At 43.1% G+C, this 23475-nt stretch overlaps 1 protein-coding gene across 1 annotated transcript; it reads right to left on the bottom strand.

Moving 5' to 3' along the window:
- Window positions 1-43: 43 nt before the first annotated feature.
- Window positions 44-21154, bottom strand: LOC114452128 (LHFPL tetraspan subfamily member 3 protein-like). The gene is made up of 4 exons (XM_028431261.1): window positions 20166-21154; window positions 3528-3764; window positions 1658-1690; window positions 44-1278 (listed from the first exon to the last, which is right to left on the bottom strand). The coding sequence occupies exons 1-3, from the start codon at window positions 20590-20592 to the stop codon at window positions 1674-1676; spliced, it is 681 nt and encodes a 226-aa protein (XP_028287062.1). The 5' UTR covers window positions 20593-21154; the 3' UTR covers window positions 44-1278; window positions 1658-1673.
- Window positions 21155-23475: the final 2321 nt, after the last annotated feature.

The raw sequence follows: 23475 nt of genomic DNA, 5'->3' as shown, positions 1-23475 counted from the left end.
GGAATCTCTTTACTTGCTGTTAAAGTTAAACACCTCCATATTTTCTAAATGGTATCTACATAATACGTATTTACACAAGAAACATACTGTATATCCACAGGTGAGGCTGGGACCGGCCTTACTAATTCAATAACTCACTTTGCGTATAATACTCCTACTCCATCATGTTACCCTGTTATGTCCCGAGAAAGCAAAGAGAGAAACAGAAAGACAGTTGCTGCGGACGAAGACAGACACACACACAGATTTAGCTACACAATAGGACAATTGTGTGTGTGTGTGTGTGTGAGGCTGCCGTACTGATATAATAGCCCAACAAACTACTGCACAAGTACCATTCACACTCACATACCGTACATGTGTGCAAATGCTCCCCACTATACACACACACATACAGTATCACACTCATACAGAAGCGAGCAGTCCTGCAGAATGCAGTCCTGTCAGCCGACATCACAGTGTAGATACACAAACTACAAAATATTCGATATTCTTCTCTTCTCAAACTGAAGCGCTGTGCAAAGTTAGCTAGCAGGACATTACATGGATTTTGTTGAAATTCCTAGAACATTTTTTAAATATTCACTGTACAAGTTGTTTTGTTTTGGGTGATAATGTTCTTATAAAAGTCTTAAACATCTTTTTTTTTCTAGTAAATTAAGCGGACTGAAGGGGCATATTAGCAACAGAACAAACGTGGAACCTAAACACAATATATTTATATCATCACCCAATATAACCTGAAAATGAGCATTTTCTTCTTTTCACAAATAAAACATGATACGCATTCTGACAGTGACACACACAGCTAAGTGTTAACATAGTTTAATACTTGTAATTACAGAATTTGTTCATGTCTTTGTTCGGATGTGCTGTATGTGTACATTTGTGTGTGTGTGTATGTGTGCTTGCTGTGTACAATGTGAATCTTGTGTCTTCTACATAGGTAGTGGGTAGTCCATAGGCTTTTCAACAGATTAACAGTCTCTGCCCCTGCCATGGTCTATGATTAACTCTGGACACACAGTAGGATAGAGGTGCACTGGGCTCTGTCTAAGAGCTGGAGATGATGTCGGGACTGCAAGCAGGATGGATGGATGGATGGATGGACTTCAAAGGTAGAGTAAACTTTGGGTTTTTGGCAGGTAGTGTAGATGTGAAAGGCAGGCTGGCTGGTTCAGTAGTATTCCTCTTCTCCTCCCACCCCGCCTTCCCACTGTAAGATGATGTTGAAGGGACTGATACTTAACGAAACTAGACACATGGAAGTTCAGGAACCTGTAAGGCAGAAAGATGTGACATGCTTATTTATGCGTTAAAAAAAGCAGAAACTCAGGGCTTTGGCTTAAGGTTCGAATGCGCACAACATGTTTGATATTCAACAAATGACTTCCATTTATTCGAGACCTTAGTGTGTCCTGCATGCTCTGAGTGTGGTTTCTGCATTGTAGTATCAGTGTCTGCTCTTTGTTGTTGCTCTGTTTGTCTCATTGGTGCCTCGTAGTAAACAATAACCTTTCTACATGATGTTGCTATTTTAACTCAAATACCTTTCAGGATGCCCCTGAAATACAGTTGTCTATTGTTCATAAAATAAAACAGTGTTCTCATAAACTGAGAGATCTTCAAATATAAATATCTAAAGATGTATACTTACCTAAAGATTAATTTGGTTAGGCATTTCCTCCCTCTGCAACAACAGAAAGAGAGAAAATATTTGAACTCCTATGGTGTGACAGGCTGCAATGTACACATACACCAGTAGGTGGCATCAGGGCTGAGCTCATTGGTGAAAGACTATTGAGCTATAATGAATTATTTATAAATGACAGATTCTCCAGAGCCTTAAACTAAGAAGTGGTACATCACCAGGCAGAGCAGTCAGGCTACGTGCTGACTGGTAAAGCTGCGAGTAAATAGGTCGGTTATTCACCATCTTTATGAGTTTGTAAAGAAAAACGTGCCGCAAAATGATCACATGCACAAACTGCATTCACACAATCAGCACAGCTGACCATGTTACATGGGTTTTATATGACACCAAACTGAGGACTCATCTCTCTCTTTCTTTCTTTCTCCTCGGTTCTTTTTAGTGTTGTTGCTGGATGTCCATGCCTGTCTGGTTCCATTACGGGCTACAGCACACGGACACACTAATCTCATTCCCCTCCGGGAGACGTACCTGCACCCAGGCCCTTTTTTTTTTTTTTTTTTTTTTTTTACAGCGCCTCTCTGTGCAGAGCTGTGATACAGAGGTACATACAGTATGCATGGATGCCAGTGTGAGTCAGGCCAGGCCATTTACATGACTAAATGATCACATCCACTGACTGCACATGGTGTGAAGTCAGTCAGATGATACTACCATCTCGGAACCATTTACAGCTCGGAGATTGATAAGTTTGAGACTAAATGTACTGTACTGTACTGAGGAAAATCTATTTTAGATAACCAATCACATTGATTTAACATAATCTCCTTAGAGTAGAGAATATGGATCCACTCTTTGTCACCATCTTGGACTCACAGCAGCAGTGACATCATCACCATTGTCAAAATGGCGACCACTGAACAACTTCCTGAGCAAAGGACAGAAGTCTGAGTCTGTGTCAAACCATGTGCATGAAGTTGGTGAGTTCACATCCATCTTTGGACTTTCTGCAGAATCACAAACGTATCATTTACCCGTTGTACAGCAGTGATGTGGCAGATCTGTGACTTTCAAGATGGACTTCTGAAGAACCGGATCGAACATCACTTGATAGCACAAAGCGCCACACTTGTGTCTGTGTCAACTTAAATCAAAAACTACAGTTAACAGCACAAAGCCGCCATGTGCACAAAATAATGTGCTAAAATTAGATATTTCACTTTGAAATAGATGTTAAATAAATGTTTGTATTTGTCCATTTGAAGATGTCTAAATTCAGCTTTGCATATTTAGAGGCTGCCTCAAAAGCTTAAAACTTCAAAACTTCGACTTTCATTGGTCATAAATACTAGAATGGGATCCTTTAATGGATTTAGCTCATCCATTATATATATATATATATATATATATATATATATATATATATATATATATATATATATATTTGTCAGACTAGTTTATGTTTTATCAACCTCCTAATGAGGGTGCACTTTCTATTTTCAGTCTGGCGAGAGTCACATGGGTTGTGATAAATCAAGCAAAGATGTTCTTATCCACTCTAAATGTATTGTAGGCCTTTGCCAGCCTCGCAAATTGTCTCTATAGAGCACTTTGAAAGCCATTTGTCTGAAAAAAAACGGATCAATTTTACATTAATGACTGAGATTTATGGCCCAAATATAAGGGAAGCAGTACTAAGACAGAATTTCCAGTATAATTTCACACCGATGCTTTATATGTTGTTAAAATAATGTTTTTCTGATCACTCTAAGGCAGGGTCTGATTTTCTGAGCGGTGCCCAGGCGTTGAGTGTCTTTCCTTAACGGCGATCGATAAAATATCACACTCTCTATCAGATTAGATTGAACATTCTCACCCTTGCTTTCAGCCAGCAGTTCTTCCGCCATGAGCCCGTCTTGTCGGTTCCCCAGGACGAAGGCCAAGAATGAGAGGATGAGGGCGTCCAGGATGCCCATGATGGCCAAGATGTAAGCCCAGCGCACCGAGCAGGCCCCCAGGCTGTACTTGTCTGTCTGCTCTCCACACATCCGCCGAACCTCATCGCTGTCCCAACCATCAGGATAGATCATGCAACCCAGCACCAGGCAGACACCTAGAGGGGTAGCAGAGAGAGAGAGGTGGCAACATCAATAAGAGGAGGACGATAAGAGGGGAAATGGTGGAACAGAAATGAGGTCAGGGATAATGATATTTACTGGGGAGATAAACCAGAAGAAGGATGATCATTTCACGTCCTTTAAAAGCTTGCTTCTTACATCGTCCTCTCTGGAGACTTTGCAGTGTTTATTGCATTTATCACATTGATTTTCATTCCCTCCCTCCAGCAGACAATCAGCGTCTAGACACAATGTGTGTGTGTGAGGAGCAGTAAAACCAGCTCTACACAGACACAGACGCACACAACTAGCAATAAGACAGCTTCAGCATGTAGTGACTGCCCCGATAACACAAAGGCTGCCCAGGATTTCACAAACTTGACTTGTTTTTTTTCCCCTCTTGAATGTTCAGAAGTGATAATATTAGACTTTAACTTGCAGCGCCTCACTCTCTGTCTTTACCCAAAGGGTAAAAAAAAAAAAATCTCTCTCTATCTTTAATTTTGCTTTTTTTCTCCGCTTCATTTTAACAAGAGATTCTTCTCTAAGGTAATGCAGCACATGCAGAAAAAAACCCAGAGCCCAGTCAGATGGTTTTTGCCCAACGGGTAAGAATTTCTCTCATCATCTTCATTTGGAATGTTCTCCTTTGAGGTGGTGCTGCAGCAGAAGACCTGGATAAAAAGATGCTGACTGCACAATTATCCTGAGCGCATTGTACATTAATAATGAAACAGACTCCTTCAAACAAGCTAGCTGCTTTCAGTGTTTGGCCCTGAATGCTGTTTGTTTGTGTGTTAGCATTTAGATTTTTGAACTTTAAATTCTTTAGAGTGTAACTGATGCTGTCATGTACATTAGACGTCTGAAGCACAGCAGACCATGATCTCCTCTTCTTTTCTTCTTCTGCCACCAGTGTCACAACACACGGACAAAGATGGTCGAAGTGGCTTAACCCATGAAGAAGACTACATTACTGTTTCAATGTTTGTGCCTCTACTATCATTGACAGTAAAAACTATGGACAGAGCTTCCGTGACGTCACCCGTTTGTTTCTGAAGAGCCGTTCTGAGGCTCGGTGGGAGGATCCACGAAGTTGATGACCGCCGCCATGTTGGCAGCGTCACGTCCGCCAAAACTCCAAATATGGACAAAAAGGGGGAGCACGAGCGGGGTTTAGGGGGGCGGGCGATCGTGGAAACAGGAAACTCACGCTGTGATACTAGTCACTGTTGTGTGTCCTTGGGCAAGGCACTTTACCTGCATAGCCTCCAGTGTACTCACTGGCGTATGGTGCTCTTTGCTGGGCTGCCTTAAGCAATTTCCCCATTGTGGGACCAATAAAGGTTTCAATTATTATTATTATTAATTATACGTCAACTGTCTGTCACTCAAGCAGCAACAAAATTCACCCCCCTTACAATTGACACTAGAAGAGAACCTATCATCTGAGACCAGAGTGGTTTTTTGTACCAGGCTGTAAACGTGTTTTTTTCTGCTGTGAAGTCGGCCATTTTAACATGGCAGTCTATGGGAAATTACTCGCTTCTGGAGCCAGCCCCCAGCAGTTGCGGCGTGAATTACAAGTTTTGACACTTCCGCATGGGCTTCAACTTTGAGCCCCGAAGGTTGCCGCTTGGTCTGTATACATAGTACATGTGAAATGTGAACCCAATCAGACATGGCTATACAAATAGACTGCTCAGCCACAGATACCGCAACTCTGAAATAATGAGCAAGTTGCCTCTGGATTGTGTTGTCTGCACCTCATATGCAGATACTTCTCTGCAGGTCCATCACTGTGATACAAGACACCACAGTTTGAAAAATATCGATTGTAGCTACTTGAAATATCCTGGGACCATGTTGGAAATCAGATTTAACCTCTAATCCCAACAATCAAATCAAAGTGGGAGGGTGTCATTTTACAGCAGTGGTGAGCTCACATGTTCAGGGTTAGCTGCATCGGAAATGCTGGTGCATTAATATGAGTAGACGAGTGAGGATGTTTCTCTAACCCTTGGAGTTTATCTGCAATATAATTTGGACAAAGAAGAGCCATGGAAGTGATGTTTGATCAATCAGTGAATCAATACACATCCCTCGCTCCCTCACGATGCATTTACTACGAATGTATCAGAAGCTCTTCCGCATCCTTCTGGGTGTTTCCTGCTCGCCTTTGGCTCGATTCGGTGCAGTCATGAATATTACATCGAGGCTCAGGAGGAGTGCAAAGATGCTTGCATTGAGAGAGGAAGAGGAAGAAGCTGCAGGGGGGGACTAACGCTGATATCATCATGGGAAGGAGACCAAACGAAAACCAGAGATAGGGAACGGTAAAAGATCTGTCACAGTCACTCCAAAAGCCTGCCTCTGCAGATAAACATCTCTGAGGGATGCACAGGCCAGGATCACACCAAACAGAGAGGGTGCCACATATGCTGCTCCTGGTTTACAGGAACAGCTTGTGGTTAGAGGAGGGGCACATGTCTCCATCATAACAAGGCAGCCTGGAGTCAGCTAATCCATAACTACACAACACACGACTGAGCACACAGCACTGCAGCGCTTACATAATCAGACACTTTCTTTGTGAAGAACTTCTGACTCAAGGCAGTTTCTCATTAAACCAACTACAACAAATGTGGGCAAACTAGCATGACATTTATCAGCAGTGGAAATTCAGAGAGCATTTATAGCATCTTCATGTAAATAATATCTATTATAGGCTTTAATTCAAATGTCATTGAGGACAGAGTGAAAGATACGTCAACAGAAATATTAGTAACAGAGATTCTAGCATTGCTGAATCGTTAATGGCATCAACAATCTAATAAAACAAAAACAGAATATTTTCATTGTTTTCATGTCGGTGAAAGCCTGGAGTTCATTAAAAAGTCAAAAATGTTAACTCATAATGCAAGAGTGTCATCATTCAGGGCAGCAATCTCTTATCTTATGCATTAAAAATACAGTTGTTCTAAATGTGTGTTTGAGGCTAACATGATGCTCATTGCAGTTTCAGTGGAGCACAGGGTCATTATTTTCAGAAAGCATACAATAACAGTTACATGCTAAAGAACCTTCAGTCATTGAAATATGTATTATCTAATTATACCGTATGTTTCTGCACATATATCATGGTCTCTGTTCTGCTGAGCATCCACAAAAAGCCAAATATTCACCCAACCAGCTTCTCCATCATGACAATTTATATATTTTTTTATTTCTTTGTATATAAATAGGAGCAAATATAGTGTTACCCAAAACGCCTCGTTATCTGGCTTCACCCCCCTCTCTCACTGAAGCAGAACTTCATGCTGCAGTAAAGAATGCTCTGCTCCAGATCCTCCCCACAGAAATAGCAGCACACCTGACAGAATGCAGCTGTCAGTCGGAGCTGAGACATTAACTGATGGCATTATCCGCCCCTTCTCAGCTTTGCCCTTCTCTCCACCTCTCTCCCTGTGCTCTCTCTGGAGAGCAACAGACAGGCTCAGAGAGAAGAGAGACAGATTATAAGGCCCGGGCGAGGAAGAGTTGGAAAGGGAGGGGAGAGAGTTGATGAGAGTCGAGTCTTGTGCCCATTCTTCAGTCCTGTGTGTGTGTGTGTGTGTGTGTGTGTGTGGCCGCCAGCAAGTACCCAGCACCACGCTAACGTCATGAGCACTGGCCACCATATGCTGGAGCCCGTCGGCAGAGCTATTCTCAGCGTTTACTTGTTCTGTCCTTTTCCACACAAACGCACACCTTCCTCTGATTGTCTCTCTCTCTCTCTCTCTCTCTCTCTCTTCCTGGGAACGCTGGGACTATGCAAGTGGAAAACTGGGCATGAGGAATGCTTGTTGGCTCACAGCAGCTTATGTAAGAGACTGTAGGTAGGGCAGATTAGGTGCAAACAGCGCTACAGGAGAGTCTGTGGGTAGACCAGCAGATGGTACAAAAATGACACAATGGCACATTTGTCAGAAGCACGTTATTTTCCTGACGATTAAAGTCCATTGATATTGAAAGTATGCCTCTGCTGTATAATCTGTGTGCAAGCAGCAGAGGTAAGTGGGGGTCCGAATGTGTCTGATTTGCAAACAAGAAAAATTCAACCCTTAATCTGTCTTGCTGTATCACTATCAATGCTGCTGCATGAGTGTATGTTAGCATGTCATTGACGATCGGAAACAAACGTGTGTGTGTGTGTGCTTCACACATCTGCAGCACATCCAAGAAGCCATGAAAAAGGATTCAGATTTTTTTTTTCACCTCCTACGGTCCTTTTGTGGTGGCATTTTCTCCTCTCTTCTCGTTTAAATAGCTGTGACGAACTTTATTATGTATATGCACATCTTCAACCGTGCTATCTTGCACTGCATATGGGTGTTGTTCTACCTCACACATGTACACCGAACACACCACGCCAGACGCGCGTCTCATTGTGAGAAACCCGACACAGTAGCTTAAGCATCAACTGTCTGCATCTTAAAGAGGAGAATGTGTTTACTGAACTGACAGCCTCTCTGCTGAGGGGCAATGTGGCATTTAAGGTCAGCTCCAAAGACAAAATCAAACATGGGAACAGCTTTTAAGTGTTTATCCCAGCAGGACTTTGCCCAATGAATATGCAAACAGTGATGCTCCCACAGGTAAAATGATGACCTGGATGTGGGGAAAAAAATCTTATTAGCGTTCCTTTCATGCTTCTTTAATAGGAAAGCGACTAAAAGAAAACACGAAAGCAAAACAAAAGACAGCAACGGTATTTTTCAAATCCAAATTATAGCATGTGAGTGTTTTTAGTAATATGATCTACTAGCCCTGAAGATATGTTGTTTTCCCTGATGCTTGTTATCTCCATTGCGGTTCTCAGCATTAGGCTCCAGGCAGAGTGAGACTCCTGCCAGTGCTCAGGCACAATGTGACATGTGTGGCTGGGTGCTTGCAATGACTCACATTGCTGAGACTGGAAACAAGCAGCCCAAGGCTGAGCGCCACATTGTGGGAGAGAGGTGGGAGTGGTAGCCATAGCCTAAAGTTTCATGGTCCACACAGTTGGTTCTGACAACAAAACGTGCGTATATTTTTCATTTCTAGGGAGCACCTCTGTCTCTGTTCTCCGGACTCCTCAGAGGCGTCTGTTTCAAGCTTCCACCAGCAAGGCCTGGATCAGCTCCTGGCCTCCCTGGCTGCATGATGCTATGAATGCAGACGCTGCACCCGCACCCTTTGGTGTAGGGTCACCTTAAGGGAGGACATTTCATCCTAATCTGGGAGCACACCTCAGATTTTTAGGTAGATCTGATCTCACAGTCACCATTGCAAGATGCCATGCTCACATGGCTGTCATAAAATCTTATCCTCTGCGAGTTTATTTTTATTCTACTTCAAAAGCTGAATTTCTAATCTGTAGCTCTATGTTGTATTTCTCAGAAACGGATGTGTCTAAATATAAAGGCATGTCTTGCTTACAGTCATTGATAGTGCTGCAATGAGGCGATCTGCCTGAAAATCTTTGAGAAGGATCCAGAAGATTGGACCTGGACGACCTAAAAACCAACCAAGTGTCATTATACACTAATAATGGTTGGCAGTAATTAGACGCTAACAAACATATGGCTCCAACAGCACCTACTTCCAATTCTGAGAGCTTTTATAGTGAACTAATGAGGGTGTGGAATGAGACTGATTAATCCAATCTTTCCCATGGCCAGTACAGGCTCTAATGAAGTGTGGGCAGCATCAGTCCTCTTTTCACACTCGACAATTAGGACTTTTCTCTGGCTGCAAAGATGAGCAAATGAGATGGCCTAAAACCATGACAATGATATGCCATAATTACATCTAGATAAAGGGGGCAATTAAGAGTGTATGATCCATATAGTGGGGGCTAAATGGAGTGTGAAAATGTGTCACCACATACAGCAAGTCTGCCTCATAGACCAGGTTTATGAGGTGGAAGCAGAACAAAAGGGAGAGGGTTATAAATCCCTTTAACACCAAGTATCATATAGACTGCCTGGATTTATTGTGTTATTTTGGCTGTAAGGGAGTTATAAATCATAATATGGAGCGATGGCTTTTTTTCAGCATTTATTAATGTTTACACAACAAATTGACGATCTCAGCGTCAACAAAACGTATTACTACATATATAATATTTCACCTGTTGATGGGTTTCCAAAGTTTAAAGGTTGCTGTTCACCAGGGGTTCTTTTTTGGATCTTGGTGGCTATGAAACCACACACCAGGTTCTGCTTCACTTTTTTAAATGACAGCACGGTTTTCTGATTTTTAGACATATTTTGTCACAATTTAGTGTAAAAATGATTTTCAAATCACACTCTCTTTCATACCGACAAGCTTCTCCACACACCTTCTACGTCTGCTCCATGCTGTGTGCTGTGTGCTCATCACGTGATTGGACCGTCGTTGCATGTGGTTGCAAAAATCGCCGGGCAGCTACTTTTTCTCTTCTTGCAGGAACCCTTTGAATTTACTGTCTAGCCAAAAATACACACATGTAGCTCTTAGCGTAAGTTCAATCAGGAAGACTCTGTTTCCCATCATTCACCATTTATCCCTATCCGCTTCCTAATCTCTCTCCTTCTATCCCTCACTCCTCTGCTCCCGCTCTCTTCCACTCTCTTAGTCAGGTGCTTAATAGAAAGCACCTCCCTCACCAATCAGCTGTCACTTTCCGTCCCTCTCCTGACCAATCACAGCTTAGCACGAAATTCTCCATCTCCTCTCCAGCTGTCTTCTGATCGAACCCGGCAACCCTCCTCCACCCCAAGCACCACCAGATCCACGCCAGTTCAGGCCTCCTATCTCCTGCCCTCCAGCTCTCCACCACCACCAGGTCTAGACCCCGGGGGGATCTTCTGATCCAGCGGCCTCTCCTCTTGTGTTTTTCCCCCTTTTCGGATGTGGTCTTCACAACGGGGTCTAGGACGCCAATGCACATTCAAACTTTGTACTTAATAAATCTTTCTCATTCAGTTCGCTGAGTCTCTCATGATTGAAATACACATGGTGACATAGAAGGAGCTTTAGACCTGAGAGTGCTTTGTGCTGCTGGAAGATCTCCATAAAGCTCAACTTCTCTTCTTTCAGAAACCATTTGAAATTCCTCTCCAGCACTGCACATGGTCCAGGAGGTACAGTAATTTAAAATGGGAACGCCTGCACTCCCACGGTAAATAAGTTCTATAATGTATTCTGTTTGATTTTCACTTTGATAGTGTTGCTCCTGGCATAGTCTAGGGATTGATATACTTTTCAGACAGCTGACTGGACACAAATTTAAGACTCTAAAAAACATATTTCCAACGTGTCAAGGATACAAAGGAAAGTTTTGAAACTGACTCCAACAGTCTCCCCTGGAAGTTTAAGCTGTCTGCTGTCCAAATCTATTTCTGCTTCACTTGCTGCCTGGCAAAACTCGGTGGGTGCTAGAGGGGAGCGAGGAGCTTCCAGGCATCCTCTGTATTCCACTCTATCAACATTTTCAGCATTTTTCTGCACAACTAGCACACAGCTTACCTATCGATGTGGCCCAAAGGAGTAGCAGTAACACAGAGACGGCTTATTTTATCAAGTCATCAGTGCCAGTGACAAAAAAAAAACTCCCCACATCTCTGTCTAAAGCCCCGTTCACACTGGGGAAAAAATGTGGCTTAAGCAGGATTTGGCCGCATCCAGATCAATCCAGATGTGTTTTTTTCCGAGTGTGAACACCTCCAATCCAGCTAAATCCAGTTTGATTTCAAGCCGGCTAGATCCACCCTCGAGAGGTGGATCTAGCAGGATTGGCTCAAATGTGGCTCAGGTGTGAACGCAAATGTGGCTAGCGAATCTGGCTAGCCACATTATTAGCCATATTACGAGGCGCCACCTAGTGGTTTGGAGGACAGCAAACACGCTGGATGAAGCCGGATTGAGTGCGGACACAAGTGTGTGCTAGCCAGATTTAAAAATAGGTCTGAACGCATCCAGCTTAAAGGCTGTCTGGGCTCAATCCTACTCTAGCTGGAATGACTTTCTCCAGTGTGAACGGGGCCTAACAGAAGAGGCTGAAAAATATGTAATATCTCTATTACTGCCTACCAATATCCCACATTATTTAGGCAATAAATAATTTAGACAACTGGATTGTGATGTATTTTACATTCATAAATCCATCATGTCGGTTTGTAAAGTCTTTTAAAAGCTTTTCTAAGCTTTTGGCCAAATGTGGCGCTCTGACTCTTAATGTCCTCACAGGCCATATAGAGTCTGCACCTCATTACTTCACAGTTGATTGAAGTTAGTATTAGAAAGGAGAGCAAACGTCTTTCTGGAGGCTGGACATGCTGGGACACCGCGTTCTGAAAGTGATAAGCGTGACACAGGGGAGAGACATGTGCCTCCTTTAATGAACACGGTGCTTCAGGTTGAAGCGAGGTGGGGGGGATGCGGAGTTAACGGGTGCAGAGAGAGAGAGAGGAGTCAAGGGAGGAGCATACACTGCAGTGAGCAGAGCGAGGAGGGAGTCAAGCCAGGGTGAAGAGCTTATGTAACAGGTCCAGATGCAGCCTGTACCTCCACAGAGGATAAAGATTGGCAAGGGCAGCGTGAATCAAAAAGAAACCTTAGAGCTCTCTACGAAAATACTGACTCGGCCACCCGTTCAGGGCCGATGCAGGCAAACTGCCACGGCTTCAGAAGGACTGTGCCCTCAACTGTTGATATTAGAAGCTTTTAAATATGGACAGCCTGAAAGGCTGCAGCACAGCACGACCACGGTGATGCAGTTTCATCAGTATTTTCTCATAGTGTCTAAGGATGTGTGGCTGTAGTTTAGCTGTCTAGCACACAGTATTTAAATCTCTGGGTCATCAGCATCATATAATAGAAGCATAACTTATCAGCAGATCTTTGTGCAATGTTGTTGTCATATGATAAGTTATAACCTGGTCCAAAACATGTTGTATATTCTTAGATGGAGCTGACTGTATATGCTTTTTGTACAGACGTTTTATCCTGGAAACCTTGGAGCATGCACTAAGCATCGGCATATCCTGTGTGTACTGCCTCTACACAGCACTACACATTGTATGTATCACTACAGCCAGTTTATTTCATGGTGACCTTGCTGTCCCACCTCATCCTCTACCCCTGTAGAATACATCAGCAGCCTCGCCCCCACCCCTGTGTGAGCTCCGGCCTGAGCTCAGGCCACTTCTGAGATCACAAGGATTAACTCTGGCAAATCTATAGTGCGCCCACCGCCCGCAGGGCTACAGGGACGCTAAACACGGGGGCGTCAGGATGACGACTTGGCTGGCATTTAGAGTTTGTATTCTCTGCTTCTACACCCAAACTCACAAAGTGTGGGCTAATTAATCGGCATCGATCTGTTTGGTTTGATGTGCGACAGCATGCTTTTGTGGTTCCTAAATTAAACCAACTGTTCTGCATTAAATCTCACACACTATATGCATGGAAATAGGTGTGCTTGTGTGTGCATTACATGAGACAGCCTCATCCATCCTGTCCTGTCCACCCCACCATCAGCAGGAATGCGAGCGGCAAGGATGATATTTCCTCCTGCTGGCTATAATTAGATGGTTCAACTAACTGTGTGTGTTTCTTAATTGCAAAAATTAGAAGATGGAACAGTGTTAATGGAGAGACGATTTGAAAGCAGATTACCTGAGAAGACGTGAGGAAAAGGAAGAACGTCTTCTGATATATGAAGGTTAAAAAACAGACAGAGAGAGAGAAAGAGAGAGAGAGAGAGACCGAGTCTGAATGTCATCCTCTATCTCACCCTAATTATTGTGCTGTCGGCTGCAAGCATGCAACGCAGGGCAGTGTTGCGCATTCAGTTTATTTAACTGAGCAGAGGTTGTGGGTGAATGCATTCACTTTCCGCACCGCTCTGAAAAGATCCGGTGAGAATACAGATCAGCTCTGAAACTATCCGTACCTTTTCCAACTGACAATGACCCCCACACACAGCCTGGGTAGATTTTATCCACAGATTTCTAAAGCCTTTTCAAGTTGGCATAGATTTATGTCTCTGCTCCAAATCTCTCAGGTTTTCTTCTGTTGTTTGTTTTTGTCTTTTATCTGTGTGTGTGCCCAGTTTTCTTACTCTCTCTCTCTCTCTCTCTCTCATGGACCCACAGATGCTCCGAGGTTTTTTCTTCCTCTGTGGTATTTCTTACAGTAATCACAGATGCACCGTACTGCACTGACAGTACTGTTGTTTCTGCCCCAGTGGTACTGTGCTGATGTTCTGTAGCGAGACATTGCTCCCTGTTTTATACATACTATGAGCAGCATGAGTGGCTGGACACATCAGATTGTGTCTAAGACACACACACACACACACACAGAGCTCCAAAGAATTGTGCTGTAATACACTAAACAACAAAATTGCTCATATAACACTCATATATTGAGGTCACACATTGATTCCTGATGATCATAATGAATGTCAAATGATAATATACAACCAAATTAGCCATGTTTTTTTTGTGTTAAAATCTCACTGGTCATCGGGTCAGGTCACTAAAATTTACATAATAACTATAAATGCAGTTATATAAACTTTTATGTAACTGAAATCCAGCTAATGCGATTACATATGGTATCAATTCACGTATGAAGCAAATCGAAAAAGTGTGACGTAATCACAAAAACTAGCAATGTGTTAACGATGAGTCTTTTTTCGAGTTATTGATCAGAGCAGTTTGTTAAGATTATTTGCATTTTGTAAAAGCATAGGAAGCAGAAATAAACCTTCCTCTACATCATCATTTTAAACACATTTGCCCCCAGTGCATTGAACCAGAAATAAATAATAATTCACTGAAAGTGCTGGGGTATTACAGTGTTCACTTCAACACAACAACAAGAACACAGTGCTCCTGATTACAGCCCGGAGGATGGATCACCACACAGAAGACAAGATACAACAGTAAACTCAATCACAAAGCTGCCAGGAACATGTCTATGCCGTCATCTACAGACGCCAAAAAGACCAATCCAGCTCCTTTTCATGATGATTCTACAAAAAAGTTTGAGGCCCTTCCAGTTGTTATTACTACTTCCAAACAGAGTAGCTCTCAGAAAGCTCATTTTGGTAAGGTCTGCATTAAGGTGGTGGCCTCAGTCCACTGTGGCAGTGGCTGCAATCCAGGAAGTAGTCTGACATCCACTGTGATGACATGATTTCCACCCTCAGACAAATGCCTCCTCCCCAAGATTCAAAAGGAGCTCAGTCATTTTAACAGCGATGATACAAATAAGGCATCTGTATGCACCATGGCTGCTGGACTGTAAATGTTATCAATCACCTTTTGTAATGTGTGAAGAATTCGTTTTGGTTCAGTCACTCATGAGACACAATGATGAATGACAAGAAGCTGCAGGAGTCTGTCACAGCTCACTCCAACATACCAAACTGTAGCTAACTTCTTTAGGAATCTTTATGGCAATTATGGAAAAAAAATTACCAGCGTTTTTATCAAATTAATTCAGCTCTATTGTTCATTTTTATATTAAATGAAGGTAATTTATATGCAAATTCTTGCTGGAGCATAAGTGTTGTTTGGCATTTTGTGTATGTTCAGCAAATATTCTAAACACACAGTTCACCAAGTTCCGGACAGAGATTCATATTAGCATGCAGACAAGGGATGTGCATCTGATCAATGTTAATATACAGAACAATAAAGCAAAGCGATGGGCAAAAGCATCCGAATCGTCCTTTTTGTCCCTCACTCTGGATTTAATCTGCTTTTAAGGGCCTGATAAGTATCCAGACAAAAGTGCTTATTTAAAGCATTAATTCTGGAGAGGTGCAGCAGCAGGTCTGGTCCTGCTGCAGGGAAAAGTGCTGCTTTATAACAACACAATGACCTCCAGCACTTTTGACCTGGAAGTTTAGCTAAGCTTTAACTCTCCCTTTTTTGTGAACAAGCCTCTCAATACAGCTACAGAGTGAGGGGCAGCCAAAGAGAGGCTACGGAGATAAGGATACAAAGAGGAGAGGCAATCTAAAGGATCAGTATGTCCTCTCTGAGCTCTGTCATCTGCTTTCTGTCTGCCTCCTGTCTCTGTTTAGCACATTGTTCACTCTCTTAGGCCCCGTTCACACTGGAGAAAGTGATTCCAGCTAGAGTAGGATTGAGCCCAGACAGCCTTTAAGCTGGATGCGTTCAGACCTATTTTCAAATCTGGCTAGCACACAGTTGTGTCCGCACTCAATACGTCTTCATCCAGCGTGTTTGCTGTCCGCCAAACCACTAGGTGGCGCCTCGTAATATACAGAGTCCGTTTACGCTGCGGTAGGACCGCGTGTGCGCATGCATCATGCGGTTTTTTTTGTCCCGTGTCGCGCCCGGTGAACCGGAAGTAGCATGTCGCTAACCGGATTCGCTCGCCACATTTGCGTTCACACCTGAGCCACATTTAAGCCAATCGGGCTAGCCGGATTGAAATCAAACTGGATACAGCCGGATTCGAGGTGTTCACACTCCGAAAAAAACACATCTGGATTGATCTGGATGCGGCCAAATCCTGCTTAAGCCATATTTTTTTCCCCAGTGTGAACGGGGTAGTTCTCTTTGCTGACTGTTTTCCCTTTATTCTTCTCCTGGTAAAGGTTTAAAGTTTGGGTGATGATCGTGCTTGTTCGGTCTTTTACGTTGGGGTCCATTACAGCTGATTTCTTGACAGCTCTAGCTGCTGTCGTCAAGGTGGCACACATAGGGAAAATGATTCATGCCATTAAGGAGATGGACAGTCACCAAGTTACACCGTGCCTGCAGTTTGACAGTATGATAAATTGGAGCTGCATCAGTTTACAGTCAAAGTGCATCTGTTTTGTTTCCACGTTTCACTCCTCCCATCTGCTTCACTGCATCCACCTGAGTTCTTCACACATCACTGCTTCCAGTCACCTGACAGCCAAGCCCACTTCAGCTGATCCAAAATCACATCCAGCCCTTCCACATAGTTATTCTGTCTGGAAACATTAATGGCGTCCATCCTTGGTTAAAGCATGACAAGGGTTTTCTTCAGAAACTAGGTCATTTCTGGCAAGAGCCACTGCTGAGGAGTTTTATTTATTTATTCTTTTTTTGGGGAGGCACTTTAAGAAGGGGCACAGAGAAGATCATATAATATCAATATTTGATCTTGTAGTTAAGTATTAATTTGTATAATTTGAAACTTTTAAATACAGCAGAAAATGTAGATTTATGTCTCCACAAACACACGAAACAAACAAAAAATACAAACACAAGTCCTCAGAACACACAAAGTGTGGATCAGTTTCTTAAGGTACCCATCACAGGGAAAGCACTGAAAGCAGCATAAGACTGTGCACAATCTTTGCACGATAACTAATAACTTCACAGAGTGTATAACTACCGAACACATCAAAGAGGAAACAGAGCGTGCTCCCACAGGCAGTTTTGCTTGCCTTTGAATTCCAAAGCAAATCTTTTCTTACTTAATTATTCCAGGATATCCTCTCTCTCTCTCTCTCTCTCTCTCTCTCACACACACACACACACACACACACACACACACTAACAGCACTGAGCAAATAATGAAACAAACAAAAGGAAAGAAACATTAGAAGCCTGACCTCTTAGTGTTTGCGATGCTTTGAACACATGCCCGTCTGCCATGTTTGTTTGTTCTGCTGACTTTACACACTGTACGTCTTCCCGATTCACACGTATGACTCATATCATACTCATTTCTGAGGAGGAAACCGTATCAACTATAGAAAAATGCCAGCAGCTGGCGATGTGCACGGACTGTATATAAAACAGTGAAGTAATTATCAGTGACCTCACCGTGTTCTTAGTTAATTGGTGTGCAGACCCCTGAAGAACTGCAGTTACCGGAGAGGACGGCACATTAGGTTGAGCCGGTGAAATAATATGAGATGCACAGCGGGGAGGAAAAGGCGTTCAGGTAAACTGAAAAAGAAAAGGTAAAGGAGCTCGGCTCAGCGGAAATAAACACGCTCTTCCATCTGTGTGGCGCAAATGCAGACAGAAATAGCTCTGGTGAGGAAAGTTAGGTAAGGATGAGAGTCCATCTAGGGCAGGAACGGACGCACTTTGTTTGGCTGTGGTAGACACTTTAAGATGTGCCCTGCTGATTTGTTTTCTCATCAGACATTCAGCATTTTTTATTGTTTTTATTTTTTTACCTGGGCTTCACGGAAAAACTCTTCCTAGAGATGTGCGTGCTCGCTGCTAAAGGAATTCTTCATATGTTAAGTGTTTGTCACAAACCTTCTGACCTCAGCCCATGGGGGATTTAAAAACCCGGCATATAGTAGCTATATCACTTAAATTACGCACACTTGGCTGACACGCAGCGTGACCTTGATATCCAGTCAGTGTGTCTGAATAGGCCTTTTTTTTTACTCAATGAGGCATGTCGCTGTTTTCTTTTTTTTTTTTTATACCCACCATAGCGCAGAGCCCCCGCTATAAATCAGCATCTTATAATAAGAAAACACCAAAACATCTAATGGCGGCTGGTGGAGCAGAGGGATGGACTGGGAGCCGCGCTCTGAATACCAACTGTGTCATTCATGTCCTTGTGCTGGTCTGACCACGCAGGACGGTTGGCAGAAAAGCTTCCACTGACCAGCAACAACCTGAAGTTTCTGTGAATCGTGTGCTCTGTGTGTGTTGTCAACAAGCATCGTTTCCTTTAGCATCCACTCATTCTGACATGCCTTTTATCCCCATCAAATTGATGTGTGCACTTTCCCGCTGACAGTAAAGAGATGCCACCTGTGTCGCGAGCGAGACGGTGTGGATTCAACCTTCAGCTAAGTTTAATAAAGTTTGACAGCGCTAAGCAGCCCAGGCCTGCTCATTAGGCATCCCACTGCCAGCCTGCATTGGTCAGGGTCTCTCCTCTTGGCTTTCTCTTTCATCTCTTATAGCTGCAGAAGCATAAAAAGCCCAGCAGTGTCCTCATTAGACAGGCTTATTGCGTTAATTCATATCCTCAACATAGCACACTGAGCTGGACCTGTTCCAAATAATCCTCCCTTGTTTGTGTTTTTTTTTTTTTTTTTGCCACTGACAGGAAGCCGACCTTTTTTTTTTTGACCGCTGGTGCAGCTGGGCAGGCTGATGTTTGGCAACGTTTTGGACTCTTCAGATGACAGAGGCCTCCGCTCACACCAGATGACATTAGCCCACAGTTACAGTGACAAAATGCTGCCAGCAAGCTGAACCGTTGACCTCTACAAAACACCAACTCTGGCACACACACACACACACACATCTGTTGGCTGAGGACAGATTGAAGACGATGTAGGCTGAATGAAGACAATGCACAGCATTGCAGCGATGCATATATTAGCAATTAAGAGTAATATTAGCAATGTTTCTGCATCATGTTATCACTCAGGTTTAAAACACAGGCTTGATTTTGCACAGATGTCTTTGGTTCCTCCATAATGAAGAACTATCTCATACCACCTTCAGTTCTGTACAAGTATACACACAGCGATCTCTGGACATTTGAAAGAACACGCTCGTAAAATGAGTCAGCCAGACATCAGAAGATATAAGATTCTAGAAAGGCCGCTGCTGCTTCCTTGACTTCGGGAGGCATTGATGGATTCATTGATCATGTCGATCGAGAGAGAGAGAGAGAGAGAGAGAGAGAGAGAGAGAGGGGGGATTGCTGTACTGTCACACAATGTTAATACATGTCAAGTTTTAAAAAGACAAAACATCCCAAACTGATAGATGAATTCTGATCTATCATATGTTTATAGGGTGTCTTATAGGTGTCTTGAGGGGATGTTGTGATGTCTACCTAAACTAAACCGTACTCTACCTACAGTATCTCTTCACCCCTTCCATGTTTGCATGTTGATTATTAAAATGTAAACCCCCTCCATGACAATGGCCGTAGCTTCAGTGACATGCTAGATAACGATGACTGAATACACCAAAGACCTCGTTTTTTTATTGTCTTCAAAGTGCAACATCTCCTCCATACAAACACCAGACAGACTGAGTCATTGTGCGGTGCTGTTTTGCAGTGAACACATTCAAATATTGTACATGGTCAAAAAGTAAGTGACCGGGCCTGTGGTAGAATCATGGTGCCCGTGGACAGCACTGTCTGCTCTGCTGTCTGGCTGCTCCTGTGGAGACACTGTCTGTTTGTCTGCTTCCAATTCATTTACCTAATCAACTCATCAATCAGAGTTCAGACTGCCCCCACCCCCTTATTGTGTGATGGGAGTTTGTTTTTCTTTTAAATAAAGCTTGCCATGTCATAAAACCTCCCTCTTATTATGTCATATTTTCTATGTACTGCTTATAGTTTGGCTTCAGAGTCCACAGAGCTGCTCTTACCTGATGCTGCTTGCATCCAGCCACAGATCTTGTACACGGTGGAGGTGCTGAGGAGGAAGAAGAGACTGAAGCAGCCGATGCAGGTGACCACCAGCATCATAGACATTCCAACGAAGAAGGAGGCGGCCTTGAACGCACCAGAGGGGATCGCGGAGAACTCCGTGAAGCTACCCTGGCAGTCAATCTCTCTGGAGTGTCCGTCCCCGATGCAATAGTAGAAAAGGCCGAAGTGGCCGATCTGCGGCGTATCCATGCCATCCCCGATCCAATAGGGCTCTATGAAAATGATCACGTTCACCATACCGAACAGGATAGTGAAGATGGCCCATAGGAGTCCGATGACACGGGAGTTGCGGACGTAATTGGTTTGGTACAGTTTGGCGGCTTCTGCAGACGGTAGCATTGATGCGGCAGATCCAGGTATCATATTATGCAATCCTGAAGACTATATGGAGGCTGCGAAGCGAAGACTGGCTGGTCTCTGTCTTCACAGGATCATCGCTGGAACAGCACAATAAAGAATACGAAGGTCTAGTTTAGTGTGGAACATCTGTCGGGCAAGATCAAGTCATGACGTCGCATCCTAAAAAGCAGCGGTGAGGAGCTGGAGCCTGAACCCTGCTGCATATGACCCGACAACTCTGCAACACTCACACGCTGCTGCGCCTCCTCACTTGTGCTTCGCCTCGCCGTCAGACGCGCACATCGCAGCCGCAACGTTGGTCGATGCCCTTGGTGGAAATCTTTTCAATATATTAATCACGTCGAGCCCTACAGAAACATATGATGCGCGCGTATCTTTTACAGCTGGCCAAACAGCAACAGCCTGTAACAACAAGCAGCTTGTCTCTGATGGAGGAGGAGGAGGAGGAGGAGGAGGAGGAGAGCGGGTCGCATCCAACAACACGCAGGCCTGTAATGACGATTAACGCACCCTGCCGCAATTACCATTCAGAAAATACACGACACAACACCCCCCCACCCCCTGAGCGTCGTCAAACGGGATTTTATGCTTTATGACAACATCGCCGGGCTGCCAGGGATGCTGGGAGTCTGAGGGAGGGAGGGAGGGAGGGGCCCAGATGGTAGACGCAGAGGCAGTGACACACACACACACACACACACCTCCTGAGTAACGCTGCGTCAACATCCAATCAATAGATGGAATTAAACATATTTAAAAAAAAAAACACACACACACAAAAGCACAAGGAGACCTGTTACAGGATTGTGCGTGTTTGGTTTTAGAGGGATAACAATCCTCGTTCCTCCCTGTGCCAGATTTAAGGCTATACCTGCTGTGATGGAAGAGGAGCAGCCAACACTGCTCCACTGCTGCCAGGTTATGTAACACTTCATGAAACTAGCAAATGATGCCCAGAAGAAAAAAAAAAACAGGTCACATGCAAAAAAATATTTTTTTTTCCACATGAAACCTCAGTTTTAATAAAGCAAAATGATTTATTTGACCTATTTATTACAGGTGTGTGTCATGGCCGCCTGGACTGTGAAAACATAAACATCAGATTACAGGATCAGAAACCAGCAGAGATTAAGGAATCTGATTACTGCAGATTATTATGATGTTACAGTCAAGATGACCTTTAATCTTTTTTTTTTGTATGAAATGTCATCCCATTAGTCATTTGTGTGAAGGTTTGTCAAAATTAGGAATGTTTGTGGGTGACCAAAGTGACCTTTGACCTCTAAAATCTCATTGCCTCATTTCCATGCACCCTAAACAAAGATGGACACACTTTCTATGACATCACACATGAAGCTATAAGAGTGAAGCTCTGGCTGCTGCCATCAACATCAAACTACCAGATAATCTATACATGCTCAAAGTATTGTACTGCTGTACTGCTGCTGATTGATTGATTGATTAAAAGAAGGTTCAGTCTTTCAGTAAGAAAAGCTCTATACAGTGGTTAAAAATATGTACTTGGTGGCCTTTTCCCACCTTTGTTTACTCCCTTTAAATCATTTTATATAGACTGCATAATTCCAGTCGCCCATGGATTAGCGCTCTGAGGATTTACTGTTGAATTTTGTGGTTTGTTTGTTTTTAAAGCACAGCTGGAGACTGGAGTCAGTTCATCAGGATGAAATAGGACCTGTGACATCAGTGCTGTCACCACATTAGAATCAATCTACTTTCAAAATAAGACCAATGAGCACCCCCATCATACCGCATCTATATCTGAGCTTATAATCCCAGTCTTTATTAACCCAGACATTCAATAATGAATTGAATCACGTTGATGGAGGAATGTTGGGGTAAACATGGGATTAAAAAGTACTTTTCATATAGTAGGGCAGTTTACTGTGTCTGTTTGAGAATGAGAGATATTGTGTCTGCATCAATGTGTCAAAAAAAAGAATAAATATAAACATAAACTTGAAATTTAATTATTTCCCTGCATTGAAGTTCATATATAATCCAATAACTGCAGTGAGCAGTGGTTGCTCCTAAAGAGGGACTGCACCTAATATTTAGGTAACATTGCACTGAATTATTATTATTATTACTAATACTGAAAGGTACTGAAATATTCTGCTGCTATTATATAATTGGACCAATCACTTGGAGTCTATTTGTTTGCATTTACTGGAAGTACGTCAAATTCTGTTATAATATTTAAGACAGAGCGCCCTCTAGTGTTTAAAGGGCACATTCAATGTAAAAAAAAATGTATTCATTCATTGATCTTCTATTAATCACAGAGCAGAATTACTTATCTTGCTAGCTACTAGCCTGCTAGTAGTAGTAGTAGTAGTAGTAGTTGTTGTTGTTGTTGTTGTTGTTGTTGTTGGAATAAAGTGCTGAGATGACAGACAGCTAACCGACAAACAGGAGCAATGTTTGGTTAAATAACCTTTCAGAGTACCTGCAGGAACACCTGTCCACTAGCTGCGTTTTAACCTGTTAGCACGCTAATGCTACAAGGGACTTTTTTTTAGTTTAAGAAAGAAAGAAGCGGATTAGTTTCATAAATGGACGCAATATTTTTCATACCTCGACAAAAGAGTCTCAAGAAGCCGATAAGGTGGGTGTTGCCACAGTTGCATGCGTTGTCAACGATAAAGTTTTAATGTTAAGAAAGTTATCGGTTAGTTAGACCACACCAGAGTAGTATTAGCCACCTGCTGCTACCCTTAGCCTTTAGCTATAATGTTGACATCAGGAAAAACAATTTGGTTGTTTTGGTGTGTGGTGTTGCTAACACTGAGGATGGCTTTAGTGTAGTTTATCATAGACCAGGCTAATATCAAGGTAACGTGGACAAATGTTTTCACCACTCCGCAG

Source organism: Parambassis ranga, chromosome 19, assembly GCF_900634625.1.
Source record: "Parambassis ranga chromosome 19, fParRan2.1, whole genome shotgun sequence".
NCBI classification, from domain to species: domain Eukaryota; kingdom Metazoa; phylum Chordata; class Actinopteri; family Ambassidae; genus Parambassis; species Parambassis ranga.
The sequence above is the reverse complement of the archived record's forward strand: the minus strand, read 5'-3'. Positions and strand labels throughout refer to the sequence as shown.